The 20,011-nt window shown below is 35.5% G+C and overlaps 1 protein-coding gene across 1 annotated transcript in view; it reads right to left on the bottom strand.

The window, feature by feature from the left end:
- The window catches only part of RYR2 (ryanodine receptor 2 (cardiac)), a gene marked incomplete at both ends in the record, with an annotated part of 182,510 nt that overhangs the window by 138,862 nt on the left and 23,637 nt on the right, over positions 1-20,011 (bottom strand). Inside the window, 7 exons of the mRNA XM_008945486.1 lie at positions 2,489-2,584; positions 7,107-7,242; positions 7,968-8,151; positions 11,065-11,186; positions 12,683-12,847; positions 16,351-16,507; positions 19,616-19,690. Coding sequence (XP_008943734.1) covers positions 2,489-2,584; positions 7,107-7,242; positions 7,968-8,151; positions 11,065-11,186; positions 12,683-12,847; positions 16,351-16,507; positions 19,616-19,690 — 935 coding nt within the window. The remainder of the gene's footprint in view (positions 1-2,488; positions 2,585-7,106; positions 7,243-7,967; positions 8,152-11,064; positions 11,187-12,682; positions 12,848-16,350; positions 16,508-19,615; positions 19,691-20,011) is intronic.

A 20,011-nucleotide genomic window follows, 5' to 3' on the forward strand; every position in this document is an offset into this window, starting at 1 on the left:
TTAAAACACAGAATTTTTTCAACTTCTATACTAGCAGCTATATTCTAAATATATTTCTTACAAATATCTATTGGTTTCTCTTAGTAATGCAACATAATATTTACATAATGGCAAAAACTTACATGCTTCTCAATTATGTCAATGACCTATATAAAAAGTTTAAATGTCTCAAGTCAAAATTGCTTTTACTTTGCTATTATTTCATTACATATAAAATTTCTCCAATTTACATTATTTATATTTCAGTATTTTTCTCTTTACCTTTAGTTACAGGGAGGAATAATTTGCAAGGCAAACTCCTTATCAGGCATAAAAGCTTAATTTTAGACTTCAACCTCCTGCTTGTTCTTTAACCTTTCAGTCTAATGCATATGAAAAATAAAACTTTTTGTAAGGACCTATTGACATTTTTCTTATTTCACCTTTTTCATAATTTCTTTATTCTCATGTCCTTTGATTCACTTAATTGGCAAATCAGATATTAAAAGATCTCACCACTTTAGATCCATGTTTTCAGTTACTGCTGTAATCTTTTGAACTCCAGGAAGTATTATTGAGTAAGAAGAAAATTTAGAACTTTAGCCATACACTACACATGGGTGTTTTTTATTCCAGCAAATACTTTTACTAGTCTTGAAAAACAAGAAGGGGGGGGATCAGACTGCAGTGACATTTCTTACCAACAATATTACTTTGTTTTTTGATCTTTATGTCATCACCATCACAAAAAGCATGCTTGAAAAGAGTAAAAAATCAGTCATAAGAGTCCAGAACTGATCACTCTGATCAAGTAATCATTAATTATTTCTTAGCTGCTAGATCCAAGTTTTTGGATTCCTGTGTACTGTTCAGATACCCAGATGACATCATTCTGGAATACTGACATGGTGAAAAGAACATTAATTAAATTTCCATGTAGGAAAAATGAAAAAGTTTGTATTTATATCAGTAAAATGAGGGAAGAGACTCAAGTATCACCCACTAAATCAACATTGTCAATTGCAGAAACTTAGTCCTAGGATCCCTTCAGTAAACTGAGAAACACTTAGCAGAGGTTCTTTAACACACTGAGATTTGTCTACCATCTGTTTACAAAATCAAACCAAAGTGGCATGTTTCAAAACTACTTCTAAAGAAAATAGAGTAATATTATTTAAAAAAAAAGAAAAAAAAAAAAAAAAGAAAAAAAATGCAAAATGATTACCTTAATAAGTATTGAAAACCGTTTTTTAAAACAAGCACATGCCAGATGTGATAATTCTGATAACTACCTTTAAGGTGCTATTATCAGCTACAATTGTGTTAATAACTACATTTAAGACAGTAAAGAGGTCCACAGTAGCAAACTCTCAATGGCAGTAGGAATTATATCTGACTAAGAGAAAATCTTAAGATAGTATTTACATTCAGCTAATGTGCAGACTACTTTTTTTTTTATTTTGCTCAGAAAGTGTATATTTCCAATAAAGTCAAAAGAGAATTTTTTTTATCAAGTTTAGTTGCCGGATTTTTTTTTTTTTTAAACCATTGGAAACTTTAAAATACAATATACTTGGTTGGCGGTGTAGGTTTGTGGAGAACAGATTGCTTCCAAGGAAACAGAATCCAGGATCATCATTTCAGTGAGAAGTACAGTACAGCTGCTCAGTGTAATTTCATTTACTTTCACTTTGAGCAACACAGAGAAAAATTGTCTCTCATGGACATTAAAGGGTTAAGAGTGGTTCAGGAGGAAAATAAGGCATTAGGCAATTACAAAGAAAATAAATAAGCCAGATTAAAGAATTTGAGACTAAAGTGAGACAGAATTCATAGATTTTCAAATCATAAACCTGTAACAGGCATTAACTTCATTCAGGCATTAACTCATTTCAGGCATTAACATTAGTTAACTTCAAACAGAAGTTCAAGCCTCAGGAGTAAGAGGTGATTAAAAAGTGAATGTATGAGTGATAGAGAGGCAGGTAAAACTGTTACATGCAAACATATACAGATACTTTCTGAAGACCCATCTGTTACACATACTGAAATAGAATACGTGAACTTCCCCACATTGCAACTACAATCCTTCAGGAAGAGACAAATCGTATCTATTCCATTTGGTTATAATTATATCTATTTTGATGAAAATTCTGGAAAACATGCAGACTTCCAAAGACAAGGGAAGGAAAGGTACTAGAATTGGAGAGAAAGTAATTTAATACAGCTGAAGCTACAGTTCAATACAACTGTTTCACCAAATGGCTTTGTTTGCTTGAATTAAAAGATAGCATTCAAACCAACTGTTCAAGGAAAATGAAAGACTGCTAGAACTTAAGGTAGAAATAGAACTTAAATCAATAACATTGAAGATATAAATACCACTTTATTAATATAATTTACTGTGCTATAGGAAAAATTTCATGATAATAAGAGTGAACAAGTATATCACCATTTTTAAAGAATGAAAAACTGGTCAAATATGGCAGCTAAATACTAAAAAACATACCAGAAGAGGCTTCCAGTCTTTCTAATCTGCTGATCAACCAATCAAGAGATCCAGAAAACTGAGCACAGTTTTTACGATTCCCTCGAATGAGAGCCGCTATTGGAAGAAGAAAGAAAGAGAGAGAAAGAAAGAAAGAAAAAAAGTCACAATTTTAAGTTCATTTATATTAAAAGAATCAGTGTCTTCTCCCACCAGGAATGATCCACTAAGATAGATTCTTAATCTTTAATTATTTATGTTCTTGTTTTAAATTTAAATAACATGAGTGATAGTCAGATTGAAGCATAAGAAATACCCTTGGCATCAAATTGATCTTTAAAGTGTTTGAGTTGTTTTGGTTTCCCAATCATCTCAATAACCCTTGTAAAATGCTCTAAATGACATAGCCATTTCTGACACCACAGAAGTCAAATTTCTATAACACAATATTTTTGTAATGACAGGAAACATTGGAAGAGCAGAATGTGAAAGCAATAACTTCGGTGATGAATGTAAAATTATTTCCTATTCATACAATGTCTTTGGTCAAGAATAATAGGAACTAAACCAAGATGGATGTCCAGGGACTGTTTGTCATACTTTTGACATGGCTGTAGAGAGGAAGTAACTTTAAACTGTTTCAGCCTCACACTTCGATCTAAAGATTGAAGGAGACTGAATGCATGAAGTGACTTAGTGTATTACTGACTAGGAATCTCAGTGAACAGTGTAGGCACAAGCCTGCCCTGTCCTGGAACACGTGTGCTTGCATGTACGTGCATACACGAGCTCTCAGAGAACCATCCATTCTACTCCAAAAAAAGAGTGGGGTGCATTTCTGTTTGGTGTGTAGAACATTGAAAACTGCTTGTCTTAAGATTGTTTTCCAATTCTGCCAACAAGATATTTCCACCTGAAGTTTCTATGGTTATTTCAGCAGCAGAGACTGTTGGTCCAGCTAAGAGGCAAGGACCTCTTAAAAACTATGTTATATTGCTGCAGAAATTCACTATATTATATTGCAATTGTGGTTTTATGTTGCTTCATTTATAAAGGGTTAAATTACAGAATTCTGGCATAAATATGAGAAGAAATTGTCTCTGCAAAGGGGAAAAGTAATCTTGGAGTTAGTTGCAAACAAGTCACTGCTCTGGCAGTTCTGTATTGCAAGAAAAGAGATTGCAATCCAAGTGTTTCATAGCAAAAAAAAAAGCCCCAGCGCCTAAAAAGAAACAAACAAAAACAAACCCCAACCCCAAAGAAGCAAAACAAACTTAAAAACCTTTTGCTTGCTGTAGTATAGGATAAAAAAAAATAAATCTATACCCTGAAATCCTACATAGTTAATTAATCATGACCATAGTTATGTGAAAAAAAACCAGGAATCATAAGAGGAGGAGCATCTTATTAAAAGACACAGATTAGAAGTAAGGAACACCTGTTTCTGTGACCTGTTTTTTTATTGTTTATAGACAAGCCACATAACCTGACTGTGCTTCAGATATGACCATAAAATGAAGACAGTAACAGTTCACAGCTTAACGCAGTATCAATAAATTTAACTTCATTAACAGTAATAGGTCACAGATGGTTTCATAAATGCAGCTCAGCAGAAGTTTGTGAAAGGTTAGAATTCAGTGATTAAAGCTGTGCATTAAAATGAGGCACACAGCTACTTAATGTTAAAAATAATATCCAGCAGTTGCTTCTTTCATTGCCCACTACTCTGAACAAGCCTAGTATCCAGTTTTAAAGAAAGAAGAACCAGGTTGTCATCAGTCAGACATTTAAAGTCACATCACTACATATACTCCTGTGCATTTTTTGGTGATACAAAAGGATCAAATACAAGTTCAAAGTGATTTTATGTATTTGTTATAGAGGAAGGACAAATGCCTCAGTTGATATATGGCAATAATTTTAAACTGAAAGAGGTTAGATTGAGACTGAATATAAGGAAGGATTTTTCTGTGATGAGGGTGTTTGGACTAGATGACCTTCGAAGATTCCTTGCAATCCAAACCATTCTATGAATCTTTGATTTTTATATGCAATAGTATCCAGTCCCAAAGTCTGTAAATGACCCAATTCTCATCACAGGGAAATATATCACAGTGTCAGTGACATGACAATAACCATGAATTCTGGCATCACAGTTTACTTTAAAAAGTGTAGACTCATAAAGTACTGTTTGCTAAAGCAAGACTGAGCAAACTGTATCTATTTGTCATCCATGCAATTACTGTACAGCTCCAGCACTATTCAGAACAGAGCAACATAGAAATTCATGATAGCCAGATCAAAGCCAGGCTTCCTAAGCATTAGCTGGCAGAAGATAATGCAGTTGGGCAAGTAACATAAGGGGGCAGGAGGGGGATGGACACTGCAAATTCAACAAACACTTTTGCACTGATATCCTCGCTACAAGTCCATGGAAACAATACAAGTCAAGTAGACTCTTTCAGAAGGAATTTTCCGGCCTTGTCAACTAGAAATTTCAGACGTGGAGAAATGATTCAGCAATCAAGCCCCTGCTTCCTCCAGTCTGAGCTGTGCATAACATAAAAAGAGATATGACAAACTGAACTGTTAAACTTCAACTATCCCCTATGTCTGTGAAGTGGTAGATCTCAGCAACTCCTCAACCAGAATAATAGCCACAGGAACCACCTCCTACCATAACAGGCTGTGATTAGGTGACAGCAGCCACTAGTCGCTAGCTCTTTCTTTGCTTTGAGAGATCAGGGGGGAGGGCTTCTGCTTATCTCAATATTTACTCTGTCAGCTTCTGGTAGCGGGCCAGACAGAAGCTTCTCATGGGTTTTATCAAGGGCTGTGCACCATATGCTGGATATCCTTTTTTCCTCCCAAGATTTTCTCTCCTCTTCCAGAGCATAAGATGATGAACTTACTTTAACTACGGAGAAGCTTTGTAACAGTACCATATACAGAACTCTTGCCTCAGTTGCCTCACTTTGCTAGGGGATAGCAAGGAGAGTTTATGTAAAGTGACATGTGCCATCAAGATTTCATATCTCTGCCTCTGAATTTGGAGGAATGCAAGTTTCAGTATGCCTTACAGACATTAAATACTGCTGAATATTATGGGAAAAGGTCAGATCCCACAGTTCTTAATTTGGGAACTAGAATTAGTAGAGTCTTTTTATCTCTCTGTACCTGTTCCTCTGAGTGAATGGCAGATAATACCTTCTGTTTGTAAAAACTCAGTTCATAATCATTGCGCATATTCATTGTAAATAAATAAGGTTCAATGCCACACACGGAGTGCCAAAGAGAAAACTAAGTATTTTAAAGTACCAAGAATAAATGAGCACTAAATAAGGAATAAGTCCTGTAGAAAAACTAGTATGTGGTTGTATTTCACAATGTATACCCACAAAAGAGCCAATTAATAAAATACACGCTACATTCATCTAGGCACTTCCTAAACTCTTGACTCACTTCATTTTACAAATTCAATACTCAGTTGTGAAGTTTTTAATTGAATTGAGGTACAACAAAACTAATTGTATACCTTTGCAATACTAAATTTTTCAGGCATGACATTTAGCGTAGATGATACATAAAATGTTTTATGTTTTACTGGAAAATAAGATAACAATCCTGCATGAGGTCTTTGTCCAAACTCAAACTTTTGCCAAAACATGTGGAAGTTTAAAGCCAAGCAGGCCCTTGCATTAGACCTGGTATATTAGAGGAAGAAAGCAAGCAGCACAGGCACAGGTATGCAGCCTGTGCAAAGGGCTGCTTAATGAAACGGACACATTACTGTCCTCAGTCACTTAAGGCCAAGGTTATTATCAGTCACTTAAGGTCAATATTATTATTTAGCCTTACTTATAGCACTGAGAAAACCTGATGATAGAGGAGCAAGGAACTGACAAAATGGTCTCTTAGGCTGTAAAATTTCCTTTTTTAGACAATTAATAACTCATCAGGAGTCCATATGAAGGCAGCTATAGTAGTGGATTAATAACCCTATATAATGGGTCGTAGTAGAACATTAATAACACACACAATTCAAATTGGTGAGCAAACAAACCAGGTAATTAAATGATACTACCTAAACAGAGATTTAACCAGGACACCAACTAACACTTAGATACTGACAGAAGCTATTATGAGATTTCAGTGACTGCACACTGTACCTATACTGACTAATAAGAGTGGTCTTGGTTATAAAAGCTTTAGATTCATGCTGCAGTTCTACAGCTGGATGTGTGAAAAAAAATCATAGACTTCTACAAGACCAACCACAATGTTCTGGCTCCTTAACAAAGGAATGACATGTTCACATATATTTTGTTTACACGTTTTTGGGCAGTATACAAGATACAACAGAAATATGATGATATGAAAAAGCAATCACTCATTTAAGTCAGAAACATGTTATTTATAATAATAAATATTATTAGAAAAAAAACATTATTTGAGTGTTTTCTTTGCATTTTATTCTTAAGTACATGAAAGGATCTGGAAATCCAAAAAATCTTGTTTAATTTGTATTGTACATTTCTACACAGTGGAAATTCTTCTCTACTAAAACAGGTATGTGTTTCTTTTAATCTGAGTATTATTTGGAGCTACAACAATCCACTTAGCCCATAATATGTCTTACCTAGTAATTCATACAAAGAATTCAGAATAGATTTCCATGCTTCTCCAGCTTCCTTTCCAGCTACGTCTGCAAAATGAGCTGCACTGCTGTATACATTCAAGCGATCAATACATTCAAGAACAAGGTTGATCATGCCCTAAAAATGGAAAGGCTCAGATTGTCAGAGAAAAAAAAAAAAAAAGGTACTTTTTAGGTGTAAACACATATGATTTTCGGAAATCTAAGAAAACCAAACCTGAAAGGCAGGACATACAAAACACAGGAAGATATACATGGAGTCAGACAAGTGGAGTCAAACAAGCAATCCCTATGGAAAAGTTTTCTTTGATTATAATGAAAAATCACCATTTAGGAACTACCATTTAAATCAAAATAAAACAGAAAATAAACAGTATTCCAGACGTAATTTTAGGCAAGTTTCTAATCTGGAAGGTATTTATGCATCTGACTAAATAAAGGCAACTATCACTACTGAAGAAATAACAGACAATACTAAACTAAATATTTAAAGGATGCTTATTAAACCAAAACATCTTTTTTCATCAAGAGATTAAACCATAACAGAAGAAACTAATTCACACATAAGGAATAAATTATGCTTAGAATTCAGGACACAAGGTCATATTAACATCTAATTTTCTAACAAAGGAAAAGGAAGTAAGGCCTTAAATGTACTTATTTGAATATACAGGAAAATCAACAGATCTAAAGAGATTATAAATGTAGCAAATAATTTGACCGTTACTGGACAAAAAAATGTAATGCAGACATACTCCAGATTACACAACAATGCTACAGACCTTGCAAAGAATATTTGCATACAACACGGTGGAAAATTAGAAGTAAAACCGAGAAAAGTACCTCTTCCTGGAAGAGGTTCTGTCGATTCTTCAGTGCTCGGAGCCTGTTTTGTTTGTCTTCATGCTCCAAATGTTCATCAGGGGGGTGAAAGTAGCCAATCAAGTCCTGAAGGCTCAGACTGACTGACTCAATAGGCAAATCGATGGTGGAAGACTTCACCTTCTTGCTGAGAGCATCAAGGCCCCTACAAAAATATCAAGGTCTCCTGAGTATTGGAAATTTATTTATTTCAGTGTTTAAACTCTTTATTGGTTTAAAAGCAAAGTTGGTTTAGATCTCAAAATTAAACTCATTTTCTGACAGCTATGCAACTTCCCAAGAATTATTGATGTCTGCCCCATTCTCCACTAAATGATCCACCCCTCCCTTCCCACATATTAACTGGAAGCATAAAAAATAATTTCTCCAATTTTTTTTTAATCCAGAAAACTCATTTTGATATTCTACCTACACATTTAGTGGTTTAATAGGAGACCAAAAGATATTTAAAGCTATTTAAACCTGTTCAAAGCAACACAAGGCTGCAAAGAGACAGAAGTCAAGGAACCAGTCCTGTGGTGCCAAAGAGGGCCCAGCTAGTCTATGCAGGCTCTCAAGCATGTCTCTATCCCATCTTACACCATCCTCAGTGCTGGAAGATGCAGCTTTTCCACACACTCTGTCCCAGCACTCCATTAGCCTTTTTGATTGCCTGATACACAATTCAAGCATAGCCTTGCTGTAGCCTATTACCATCATCTTCTAGAACTGGAGGGCAGACTGTTCTCACCCATGTTTCACCTGCCCCTTGCTTAGCTGAATCCCAAACAAACACCATGATTCAATTTTTCACCTGCACTGTGCTTTCCAGACCCCTGCTGCTCCGCCATTTAAACCTCATCTTTCTCGAAATGCGGCTGTTGCAGCGGAGGCCTCGGCAGCACCCTGCAGCAGGTGGAAGGCCAGGGCTCCCCTCAGGAGGGCAACGGTGGGGCTGCCCCGGACAGAGGCCGCAGGAGGCCTGCCAGAACTTTCTGGAAGGAGCAGGGTGGGCCATGAAGAGCAGAGAAACCCGGGGTGCTGAGGTCCTGTCAACACGGTGCCTATCCTTAGGGAGGAGGGGAAGATCCAGAGGATCCTGAAACCCTCTGCAGGAGCAAGCCAGGGTCCTGAAGGGCTGGGAGAGAAGCAGCCTGAAGGGAAGGGCCCATCCTGGTGGCATGCAGCAGGGGAGAGTGGGACGAGGAGGTTAATGTACAGTCATGATTTCTCTTTTGGTTCATTCTCAATTCTGTCATTGCCAAAAGGAGGGGTTTTTTTTTGCCAGGATATTTTTGAGTAAAGTGTTTGTTTTCGCCAGTGCTCCATTTCTGCTGTCCTAAAGACCACTGAGCTTCAGCTGGCAGAGGAGCCCACCATGTCCACACGGGCACCATCCCAGCCCCACACTCATCTCCTTTTCTTCCATCAAAGGCAACAATGGTCACAGGCAACCTGACCCACAACCCACCCCACCAGTCCTCTCTCCCGAGCGGCATAGCACTCTGCTCACTCCCAGAATTCTTCTCCAGGCCACGATATGAAACAGAAGACTCATTTCACACTCTGCTCTTTGCTGCATTAAGACTAAGTGGAGGGATATGCCAGGGGCAGGAGGGCAGAGTGGGATGGTTGGTTATTGGTTGGCTGAGTTTGTTTGTTCATGTTTGTGGTTTTTAATGGTGAACTAGGGATGGAAAACTTCTAAATTTAGGAAACACTATGAATTCAGTGGGAATATTTACTGCTGAAGAATAAATATCTGTTAGATAAATAATTGAATGTTTCAAAAAGATAGCTGCAAAAATTATCTTTAAAAAAATCTTAATTTTTATTGTGAGCACATTATCTGAAATGTAGTTTTTCTGCTGACTTCATGGGAAAGAACTGGGGCACACACTTATGAGAATAATTTTGATCATCTCTAATTCAGCTTTTTCTTCTTGGAGTAACATCCTGCCAACACTAAATTGTTAAATAGTACCTTGGACTCCCTGTGTGCTCTGCTAAATTCGCCATTTTAATTTCGCAGTACCTTGATGCGTGAAACCTTATCATTAAATTGCCTTTCTCTGTTCTTATCTTTTATGACATTCTTAGAAGCTTCTAAGAAAATATATTATTTACAAAGTGACCTATGGCTTGCGCATTTCTTTTGTATTTTGACTATCATACAGTAGCCAATTCTTCTGACAGGTGTTTTTCTCTGCCATTATTTAAGTACTTGGCTAAATGCTTTTCAACAAACTGACACCTCTGTGTCTTAGCCTGTGCACTGATTTAGGACATGGTTGCTTCAGGTTACTATCTGCCTCACTGTGACAAATAGGTTCCTACGAAATCCTTATCATTCCAAATAGTTTTATTGCCTATCATCCTTTTTCTGCACTGATGAGAGAGGCCTTTCATCCATTACTGAAGTCACACAGATTTGAGAATTGGCATTTTATCACTGTTATTTAGGAGGACATTTGGAGTAGGAAGATAAATGCAAATCGCATAAATCTGGCAGTATTTTTAAATGGCTAAAATACAATAAAATAAAACATTTTATATTTTGCAAAGTATTAAAGAAACAAGTAGCATTGAAAGGGAACAAATAAAGTGTAATGGGAGGGTGGCAAGAAGAAAAATAATTTCTTGAGACTATGAAATTGTTCCATGTATCTTGTACAAGTTTTTAGCTATACACTTATCTCCATCCTACAGGTTTTTCAAGGAAGAGCACTTTTAAAAACTATGCTCAGAAAGAAAGAGATAAATGATGCACCACATGACTTACAGCAAATTTTGGCAAGGAAATATCTCTTTTACAGTTTGTTTGCATTTTCAGAATGTTTATGCACTCCAAGTCAAACAATAAAGTAATATTAGAACACAGAAAAAAGAAACTGACCAATATCTCTCAAGGTATATCTCTGCTGATAACACAAAGAATTGCCATAAATTCTGGTTTGAGAAGAATTCATCTACCTATTCTGAGCAATAAATTGTTCACTGTTGTGTTAATGGTCACTTTAAATAAAATAAAAGAGGAAAAGAAATAAAAAGGGATGAAAATATCTTTTTAAAAGCACACCTTATAAACCTGTTGAAGAGGAAGACTGTACTACGGATAACACGTGCTGTACGGGATTCTTCATTCTGAGATCTGGATAATGTTAAACCATCATCCATGTGACCTTCATGGTGCATTATTGCCTGCAATAAAAAAAAAAAAAAACAAAAAAAAACAGTCACAAATAAGATATATGAAAATTCACATAGTAAGGCAGACTGGGAAATTATATAAGTCACTTTAAAAAAAAAAAATATTAAAAATATATAATCCCATGTTTTACATTCTCATGTCCAAGGACACACTTGTAGTGAGCCAGAAGATTCAGTGCCATAATATCAAAGCCACAGCCTCTGTAAAAAATATACTTTATTTTTAAAAAAATAAATTAAAAAATCAAAAGTCTAAGGAGTTTTGTTTATTGCTTGGTTTTGACAACCTTAAAAATAGTTCCCATAGACAGCAGCAGATCCCTAAAGTACAGACAACTCAAAAAAGATATTTTTTACTGGTCCTGGTTTCCAGGTTTCCAGTGATGTTACTGGCCTTCTTTTCTGACTGTGCCTTGAGTCACTACTGATAACTTACAGTTTTTCATGTTTAGTTATCATGGCTCTGAAGGCATTCAAGCCCATCTACATAAATATTTTAAACTATTTTGTTTAAAAATGTATTTTCATACACACACACACACTATTTATATTACTTACATTATTAAATTACTCAATAAAGTGTCTTTTAATTCTTTCAGAACTACTACAATTATAATTATTAATTATATTAGTATTATAGTCACTAAAATTGTACATGTATATAAACACTGTTTCCTAAACATATATATTTTGAAGATAAAATATTTATAGAATATGTGTGTGTGTGTATACATACATATATGATACAGACTATTTTTATATATATATAAAGCATGACATTCCAGGTATACCAGGTGTGGCTCTACCTGTGTAGTTCTAGCATGTGAAACAGTCATAGAAAATACTACGATGTGGATAAATATCACATTTCAATTTTTAGAAGAATGATAAAACATTTTTCCCTTGCTAGAGAAATAATTTACTGCAAAGTTATATATTTATAATAAAAACTAACACAAAGGTAGCTTCTGGAAGATGTATTAAATTGTAAAAGAATCTTTTTCCTACTTTATTATGCTGAGCTACCATTCTGCTTGGCCACAGTTATTCTTTAAAAGCAGAAACCCCTCAAGGCTCAAGACTTGAACATTTCAGGCCAAAAGGTAATACACTCACAACATGGAAAGAAATTACTTTGAACTCTTCATTCCGAACTGCAGCATACTGAATAAAGGGATTTTAGCATATTCTAGAGGCTATTACTAATATTTTAGTTAGACAGCAAGTATATCTATGTTTATCAACCTTTGTGGCTTAATGTTTGTGGGTTAACACGTACACCTTGTTTGGCTTTCAGTTTAAGAATTCAGTACATCACATAACTTCTCAATATATAACTTAAAAAACCCCACAACCTTTTCACAATGAAAAAAAGACACGCTTAAAATATTTGAAACCCAGAAAATAGCTGTCATTCCCTTCACTCCCCCCCTCCTTGCCCCTGTCCTGCCAGACTGTGACTGAATGCAATGTATTTCTGTTCTCACCTTCCGCTGCACAGAGCCCATTCTCACAGACTTTGCATCAGCAGACTGGTACGTGAGCCATAAGCCTGTATCTACGTGTTGTATAAAGCATATTGAATCCCCATATTTTATTTCAGGTGCTCCCATTCCATCCACCTCTTTTCTTGTACCTATGTCCAACTTTTCCTGAAGGAAAAAAAAATGTAAACAAGAACAATAACCAATATGTTAATATTTGCATAAAATCCTGAATACTAGGCAACTATCCAGAACTGCACCTGAAAGAATGTTTGACACCCTTCTTCAACAAAATTATTTTAAAATGGTGAATGGTTAAACATTTTAGGGAAAAGATAAAAAGAGACATTCCGTTTACACAAAACCCCAGTGTATTACACTAGGAAAGTCAGGTGTATTCATTTCACTTGCCTAGAAAAGAACCAGGATCATAATTGACAGTGCATGTCATTTTGGAAATATAAAAGCTTGCAAAACACCACCAAATACATTGAATCCCTCAGAAAAACCAAGCATTAACCTCCAGAAGCTTTTTCTTAGGGACTTCGGGGGTTTTTTTCCAGCCTGGAAAAGATGAGCACCTCCCTACAATTTATTTCCAGCTGTCACAAAGAGATGGCCTTTAATCTGTCACTGCCCATTACTGCCCAACCACGGGATCAGTATTCCCCAAGAAGAGAAATACATTTCTGTGTGTTTATGACTGGCCTGTTGATATGCCGTAAAAGAAGAATGGCATGACCACGTGTCAGTCCAGCTGGTTTCCTAAACTACAGCAGTCATTTTAGGAGAGGAAATTTACTTCCTCAAATGATACTAGTTTGTAATTTAAGGCGTTTGCCTCTTCTAAGAACCAACTCCTTCACAACAGACATTAGTTTGTAAGACAAACAGCCTGTGCCATCCTCCTTCATGGCAGATCCCCTATTTAATCTCTCCAAGCATATGGTACAACTGTCTGAAATACCTCTTAACTGCTTGCACAATTTGTTAAATCCAAAGTGTAGAAAAAACAAGTTACAAAGGATGAGTATGTATCTTGTTAACTGTAGGAGGCATGTTAATGTAGTTATACCCAAAACTTCTCAAGGGACTTTGACCTTGTCCACAGCACATTGGATCTGCCTGTTCCTGAGGCTGTCACCACTAGGTCTGTTTTAGGACCTCTCCATTGAGAGTAATCAAAACCACTTTGATTCATTAGTCAGCCATAGAGAACAAGCTGCTTCCTTCAGTTTCTCAGTCTTCTAAATGTTCCATCCTACTACAACCAGGAAAGAGTAGGAGAATAATTACACCATACACATGTGCCTTAACAGTCTGGGGACACAGCTTCACAGTAAAGGATGACAAAGATAGGGTTTTTAATATGAGCAGAAAACAATCACTAATTTGAAAAGCATTTATTAAGTAAAGGGAGATGGCATGTAACTAGATTTTCACCCCACAATTATGAATGCATTTTGAAGCACTTAAAAAAAAATTTAAAGAAAAAAAAAAAACCTCATGTGAAATTCACATTATTACTTTTCATAACGTTAAGCTTCAAGACATATGGAAGTATTCTTCCCCATATCTGTTTTTGCCCATTTAAAGCTAAGCTATATATACCACAACTAATGGGATATTCATAATACTTCCTTCCACTACCTGAAAAGTAGTGGAAAGAAGATTTATGGTTGTGGCAAAAGAGGACTGAAATTGATACAAGAAAGATTCAGCCACTTGACATACTCCCAACTATTAAAGCTGTGTGTTCAATAGAGAAGATTTTAGGCTGCCTTTTATTGAGGAATAATTATTCTGGGCTAACTACATGCAACAACACAAGTGAAAGGTTGGATGGTTTGTCCACACATACTCGGAGGATGAGATCCCTAAAGCAGGCTACCTTCTTTACAGAAGCCTTTCAAGGGCTGCTATAATTTTAGAAATATTTATTTTATGCTCTTGTCCAGAGAGGGAAGGCACCTATAAATTTTCAATGCCAGTATCCTAATAAAGTGAAACATGACACTGTTTTAAGAAGTCCTAAGCAGGACACTGGAATCATCCTCAGCAATGCAGAGCAAACTATATACTCCTCCCCTGTGTCATCTCTGTAATTCTTTTCAAGTAGGTCTGAATGCTGGTATCAAAAAAATATAAAATATTGCCTTCCAAACTTCCAATTTCTTTGAAAATTCATATTTAAATAACAGTAACATTATATCCATCACGTGCTGATCAACTTAAAGACATTCCTTAAAAAAAAAAACTCTCTTTTTCTACAAGAACTGATCAACATAACATGTTTCTACATCTCCCAAAGCTTTTTACTCCACTCTGCTCAGCACAGAATAGGCAGGGTAACTTAACTAAATCAAAAAGTGTTACCTTTTTATTTTGAACACAGTAGAAAAAAAGACACTTCAAAATTTAAATCTTAAAAGTATTTCCAAATAAGACTTCTAAATTCAGGGTGAATAAAAAAAAAAAATAAAAAAAAATAAAAAAAAAAAAACTGAAATACGTAAAAATCTAATCTCCAAAACACATGACATGCTACTTAGCAAACAGAGATGAACCACTTTCTCCATATCAACAACAGACTCTATTACTAACAATTCTTGCCTTCAAGTATTTTTTGCACAAAATAATCCATGTAAGAGTATACTGCAGTATATATTGTTCCACTCTTTTTTGAGTAACCATCACTGAAGACTCCATCTTGAGAATCAGTGAATTAATTATTTTATCCCTCTTGCTTCAAAGGAGAATAACTGCTGAGATCTATAATAACTGCAACAGGAATTCCCCACTATAATTGCACTGCATTGTCCTAAAATATTTACATATTTCTAAGGCTTTTCTAACTGGTTTTAAAAAAATACATTGTCTGGGTCTCGAAACAATCACCTGAACTAAGTCTTTGTAATCAGAGTGCAAAAGCCTGTATAGCTCCTTTTCTCTCATATCTTCCCAAGCAGAAAAATAATGAAATATATATTAAGTAAATGCTACAGACAAGTTATTAAATAATTCTGTTTATTATTACTATACATTTAGAAGATAATTATTTTTAAAAAAACAACATTATTGTCAGAAAATTTCCAGCAACATCATGCTGCAGATGAAAAATATGAGAAATCAAAGGATATTACTGAATTTATCATAGTACTATTTTAAACCATTTACTCACTATACCAAGTACTGCTCTGACCTTGAAATGCTTATTGAAAGAGTAAAATGAAAACTCAAACTATGGTAACTTTAAATTAGATCACAGTAAAGTATCTAATTAAAGAAATCATGATTTTCCAATTTAATATAAATAATACTATAAATTTTTCCTGCGTCAGCCAACAGATATAAGACCAAAATACCAGGGAAGTTCATCAGAAAAACAAATTAAAAAAAAAATAAAAAAATGAGGAAACTATTAAAAAGTGGACAAGCAGCACATTACAAACAAACAAATAAAAAACAACTGACAAAGAGCCAGGTAGCATTATCCAAAGAAAGTACAATAACAGCTTTCTATATGGAGTTTGAAGGTTTTTTTAATCAGTGAAAAGGTAGAGGGCTCTATAATTCATGCAATAGGAAATATTTTTTAGCAAGACTTTAGTTTGCTTACTAAAGAGATTTGAATTACTACTAATTACATTAATGCTGCACTTATTGCGTACCTTGGAAGACCGAAGACAGAATGCTGTAGACTTTACATCTGCTTTCTCTTTTTCTGTAAGAAGAAGACTGTTGTCATCCAGGAGACTTAGATATTTTCCTGTTGTTATGTGTCTTAGTCTGAATGGCTGTCCCCATCTAATGTGGCTGCCACTCCACCTAAAAAAGTTCATTGGAAACATTTGGGGGTTTTTTTTGAAACAAAACATAGATTTTAACTACTGGTAAAAATATGTTAAAGTACATTATATTGCCAACAAGTTAGTAAAAGGAAAAAATTCTAAATATCAGATTATCAGCCAGAAAATGGCTACTTTCTGGTTACTGACCATAAAACCGTTCTAATAAATAATCTTAAGCTCTTCCTTTGCACAGGCTGCATTGGTTCAGACTGAATTCTTCTTGAGAGAAGCTACAGCCCGCCTACGGAAAATGAGGCTTATCCTGTACACAGAGAGCTTAGATCTGCCAGTTCCCTCTCCAGTATTTCATCTACAAGCAGCTGGGTTTGTTCACTCTCCCAGAGCACTCTCCTTTCAGCAGCCAGCACACTTCAGGCACACTTCAATTAGTGTGCAAAAAAGTAAAATAGCTAAATAAACTCATCCTAAAATAATTTTTTTTTCAGTTATTAAGCAAAGACTGGCCCAGATTCTTCATATTCTACAGGCAGAAATGAAAATCTTTGCCTTTCTTCCCTCACGTCTAAGCTCCCCAAGAACTCCTCAAGTTGAAATACAGGTCGCAGGTTACTAACTTCTTGCCTTAAACTGAAAACTCTTCTGTTCTTCCTGATTAACTCCTGAAGATCAACTTGTGTAGGAGTTACTAAGTTACTTTGTGATGCATTTCACAAAGCCTCTTCAGAAGGTTTGTCAAATATTCCTTAGATTGAAACAATTGCTACAGCTAGGATATTTTCCTGGATCTTCACAAAACTTCCTTCAGTCTTCGATCTTCAAAAGTTTACACTCTAGGTGTACGAGCATGTTGCTTTTTGGAGAGGAAATCATATAATTATGTTGTGTTTGCAAAATGCCCATTATAATGCAATTATGACACACTGCCGAGGTTCTGATATGTTTCCACAAATACTAGTAATTCTCTATGCTTACTGTGGCTTGAAATAGCCTAAATTATCAATAAATGTTCCCACAACACCAATGAAATACAAAAACACATCCTTATGAATTTAATTTGATTATATATCAGAATTTTGTATTACTGCATCTTTTCACCTGCATTTAGAGTAATTCCAGATACAGCATGTAAAAACATTAAAAGTTTTTACGCATAAGTTTTGTATATATTCTGAAAAAAACCTATTTTAGCTCTTAGGTTTAAGGAATTTCTGGCTTTCCTGACATATACAAGTAGCAGATTAAAACACTTACCTATCCAATACAAATATCCATTTGTTCAAGCATGTTAAGCAACTTCTTAAGAGCTGGCCATACTGCATGCAAAGTATGCAAAACCAACCTGGCAGACATTTTTAGAGTGCAGGAGTTTTTAAAATGCAGGATCAATATCTAGCTTCTGTTTTGTAACAGGATTTATTACACTTCTTCTAATTAAACTTCTAAATATTTTTACTTATTGGTTTTAAAGGGGCCAAAAGAATGACACAAAAAAGAAAAACACATCAGCTCTGCACTTTTCATATTATGAGCCATGCTGGGGAGCTGCCTTTTCTCTAGTCTGATTCAATTTTCCCTTGGACCTAATAACTTTGGACTGTAAGAAAAAGAAAATAGTAAATGTAGTGCAATTGAGCCATGCCCCTAGTTCATACCTGCAGGATAGGAAAAAGGACAATTCATGTGCACTTATTTAGAAAAGTCTTTTGAGCAGAAACCATCTCGTGAAGCCATTTCTGACCATTAAAAATTCTTTTCTGCAATGTGAGAATATGATCCCTATCACCTCTGGGGAAAGAACGCATTGCTGAGCAATAGCATCTGGTGTTTCATGGCAGGGCATCCCAAGAGGCAGTCTGTATATGCAGATGGCCCAGGTGATTATTATGGGAAATTGCCGCTAAAAAGGAGAGTTCAGAAACAATGACTCCTTCAGAATCACACAAAATAAACAGGATTAATATTATATCTGCAGTCATTCCAGGAGGGAGCAGAACTAATACAGGACTTCAGGCGTGCATATACTAAGTTATGAACTGAAGAAGTTGCATGAAGAGCAATGTACTCGCAATTCAGCAATGAAGGTATATAGCTATTATAACACCATACTGGAAAAGAGGCATGTGAGGAACTTGAAGGAAACCTTCATCGCTGGGATTTTATTTGGGTGCTTGGGCAGGTGGCTCTAGGAATGTCATGTTCCTAGAAATAGAAAGATTACTGCTGCCTTTACATAGGTGTTTTGATAGTTCTCACAATTCCTCTCAGTCATATAAATTCAAATGTTTCTACTTCAAAAGTTTGTATACTGTGCCTGTCAGAATGAGATATATGACTGTCATAACAGAAACCTGTAATTTCTCAAATCCCCACGTTGCTTCAGTACTACTGCTTGTTAGAGAAGTAAATGCAATGAGGAAAATAAAAACCAGAGATCCTTCCAGTTTCATTGTTGTCACTTACACGCTCTCAAGGTCAATTTGAGTCCAAAGCAAAAGTCTCACTGCCCTATCAATGACATTTAGCATCATCCTATTAAATAAAATGCACACACAGAAACCAGCATCATTACAGACCAATCTTTCCCTGGCTACCATGATTTAATCTCTAGAAGGCAATCATTTATTAGTCACTAGAAATTTTATCAAAAGCACATATTGTAATACAATATCAGTGTAATTTTACTGTGCAATGACTTAAAAAAGGCACAATTCCTTACTACCATTCCAACATTTCCAACAATGCAAGGTAGCATTTTTTTTTCTGTAAATTTTTCCCTTTAAAGACTTCAAACCAGCTTTAACAAGTTAGGAGGTGGGAGACATGAATTATATTTAAAGAAAACAGTTCTGATTATGTCACATATATGTGCTAAAAATGTAAATTCTGAACTCACTGACAGCTAACAACTTCAGAAAAATAATCAAAACACACAGCACGTGTTAACACTCACTTTCACTGGAAGTTGTTTAATTTTTCAGGGAAGTGATACAGAGCACTTTCTGAAGATGACTTTAGTATTAGTAGTCTGGTTTTAAAGTTATCAATCTGGTTTTATAGGAACACTCTTACTATAAAAAAGTGCCCTGACAAAGAGACTTCTTTTTCTGAGAGAAATTTTACTTACGCAACTCTTAGAGTCTCTAGTCGCCAAAGGGAACGAGCATGAATAGACACAGCTCCACCTTCATAATGGACAGTCCTGAAAACCGAGCAAAGGCACAGACTAAATGCTCAGCTCTGTTGGAAGAATTCATCATTTTTGTTTGTTCACCTCACATGTTAAGACTGCCAAGACAATTATTGCAGCTGTCATACTCAAAGGTTATCAGACTCAAAACCAGGTCTTACCACTTAAACCTTCACATTTAGTTATTCAAATTTTGGTTTAATTATCTTTAGCATCCACTATTGTGATATTCATAACAACAAGTTTTGTACAGTATTTGCTTAGACATCTTTCTTAGTGTTTAAAGGATAAAGAATTTGGGGGGGGGGGGGGGGGGGGAATTAAAAAACAAAA

This window comes from Merops nubicus, unplaced genomic scaffold, assembly GCF_000691845.1.
Source record: "Merops nubicus isolate BGI_N331 unplaced genomic scaffold, ASM69184v1 scaffold788, whole genome shotgun sequence".
Taxonomy (NCBI): Eukaryota; Metazoa; Chordata; class Aves; order Coraciiformes; family Meropidae; genus Merops; species Merops nubicus.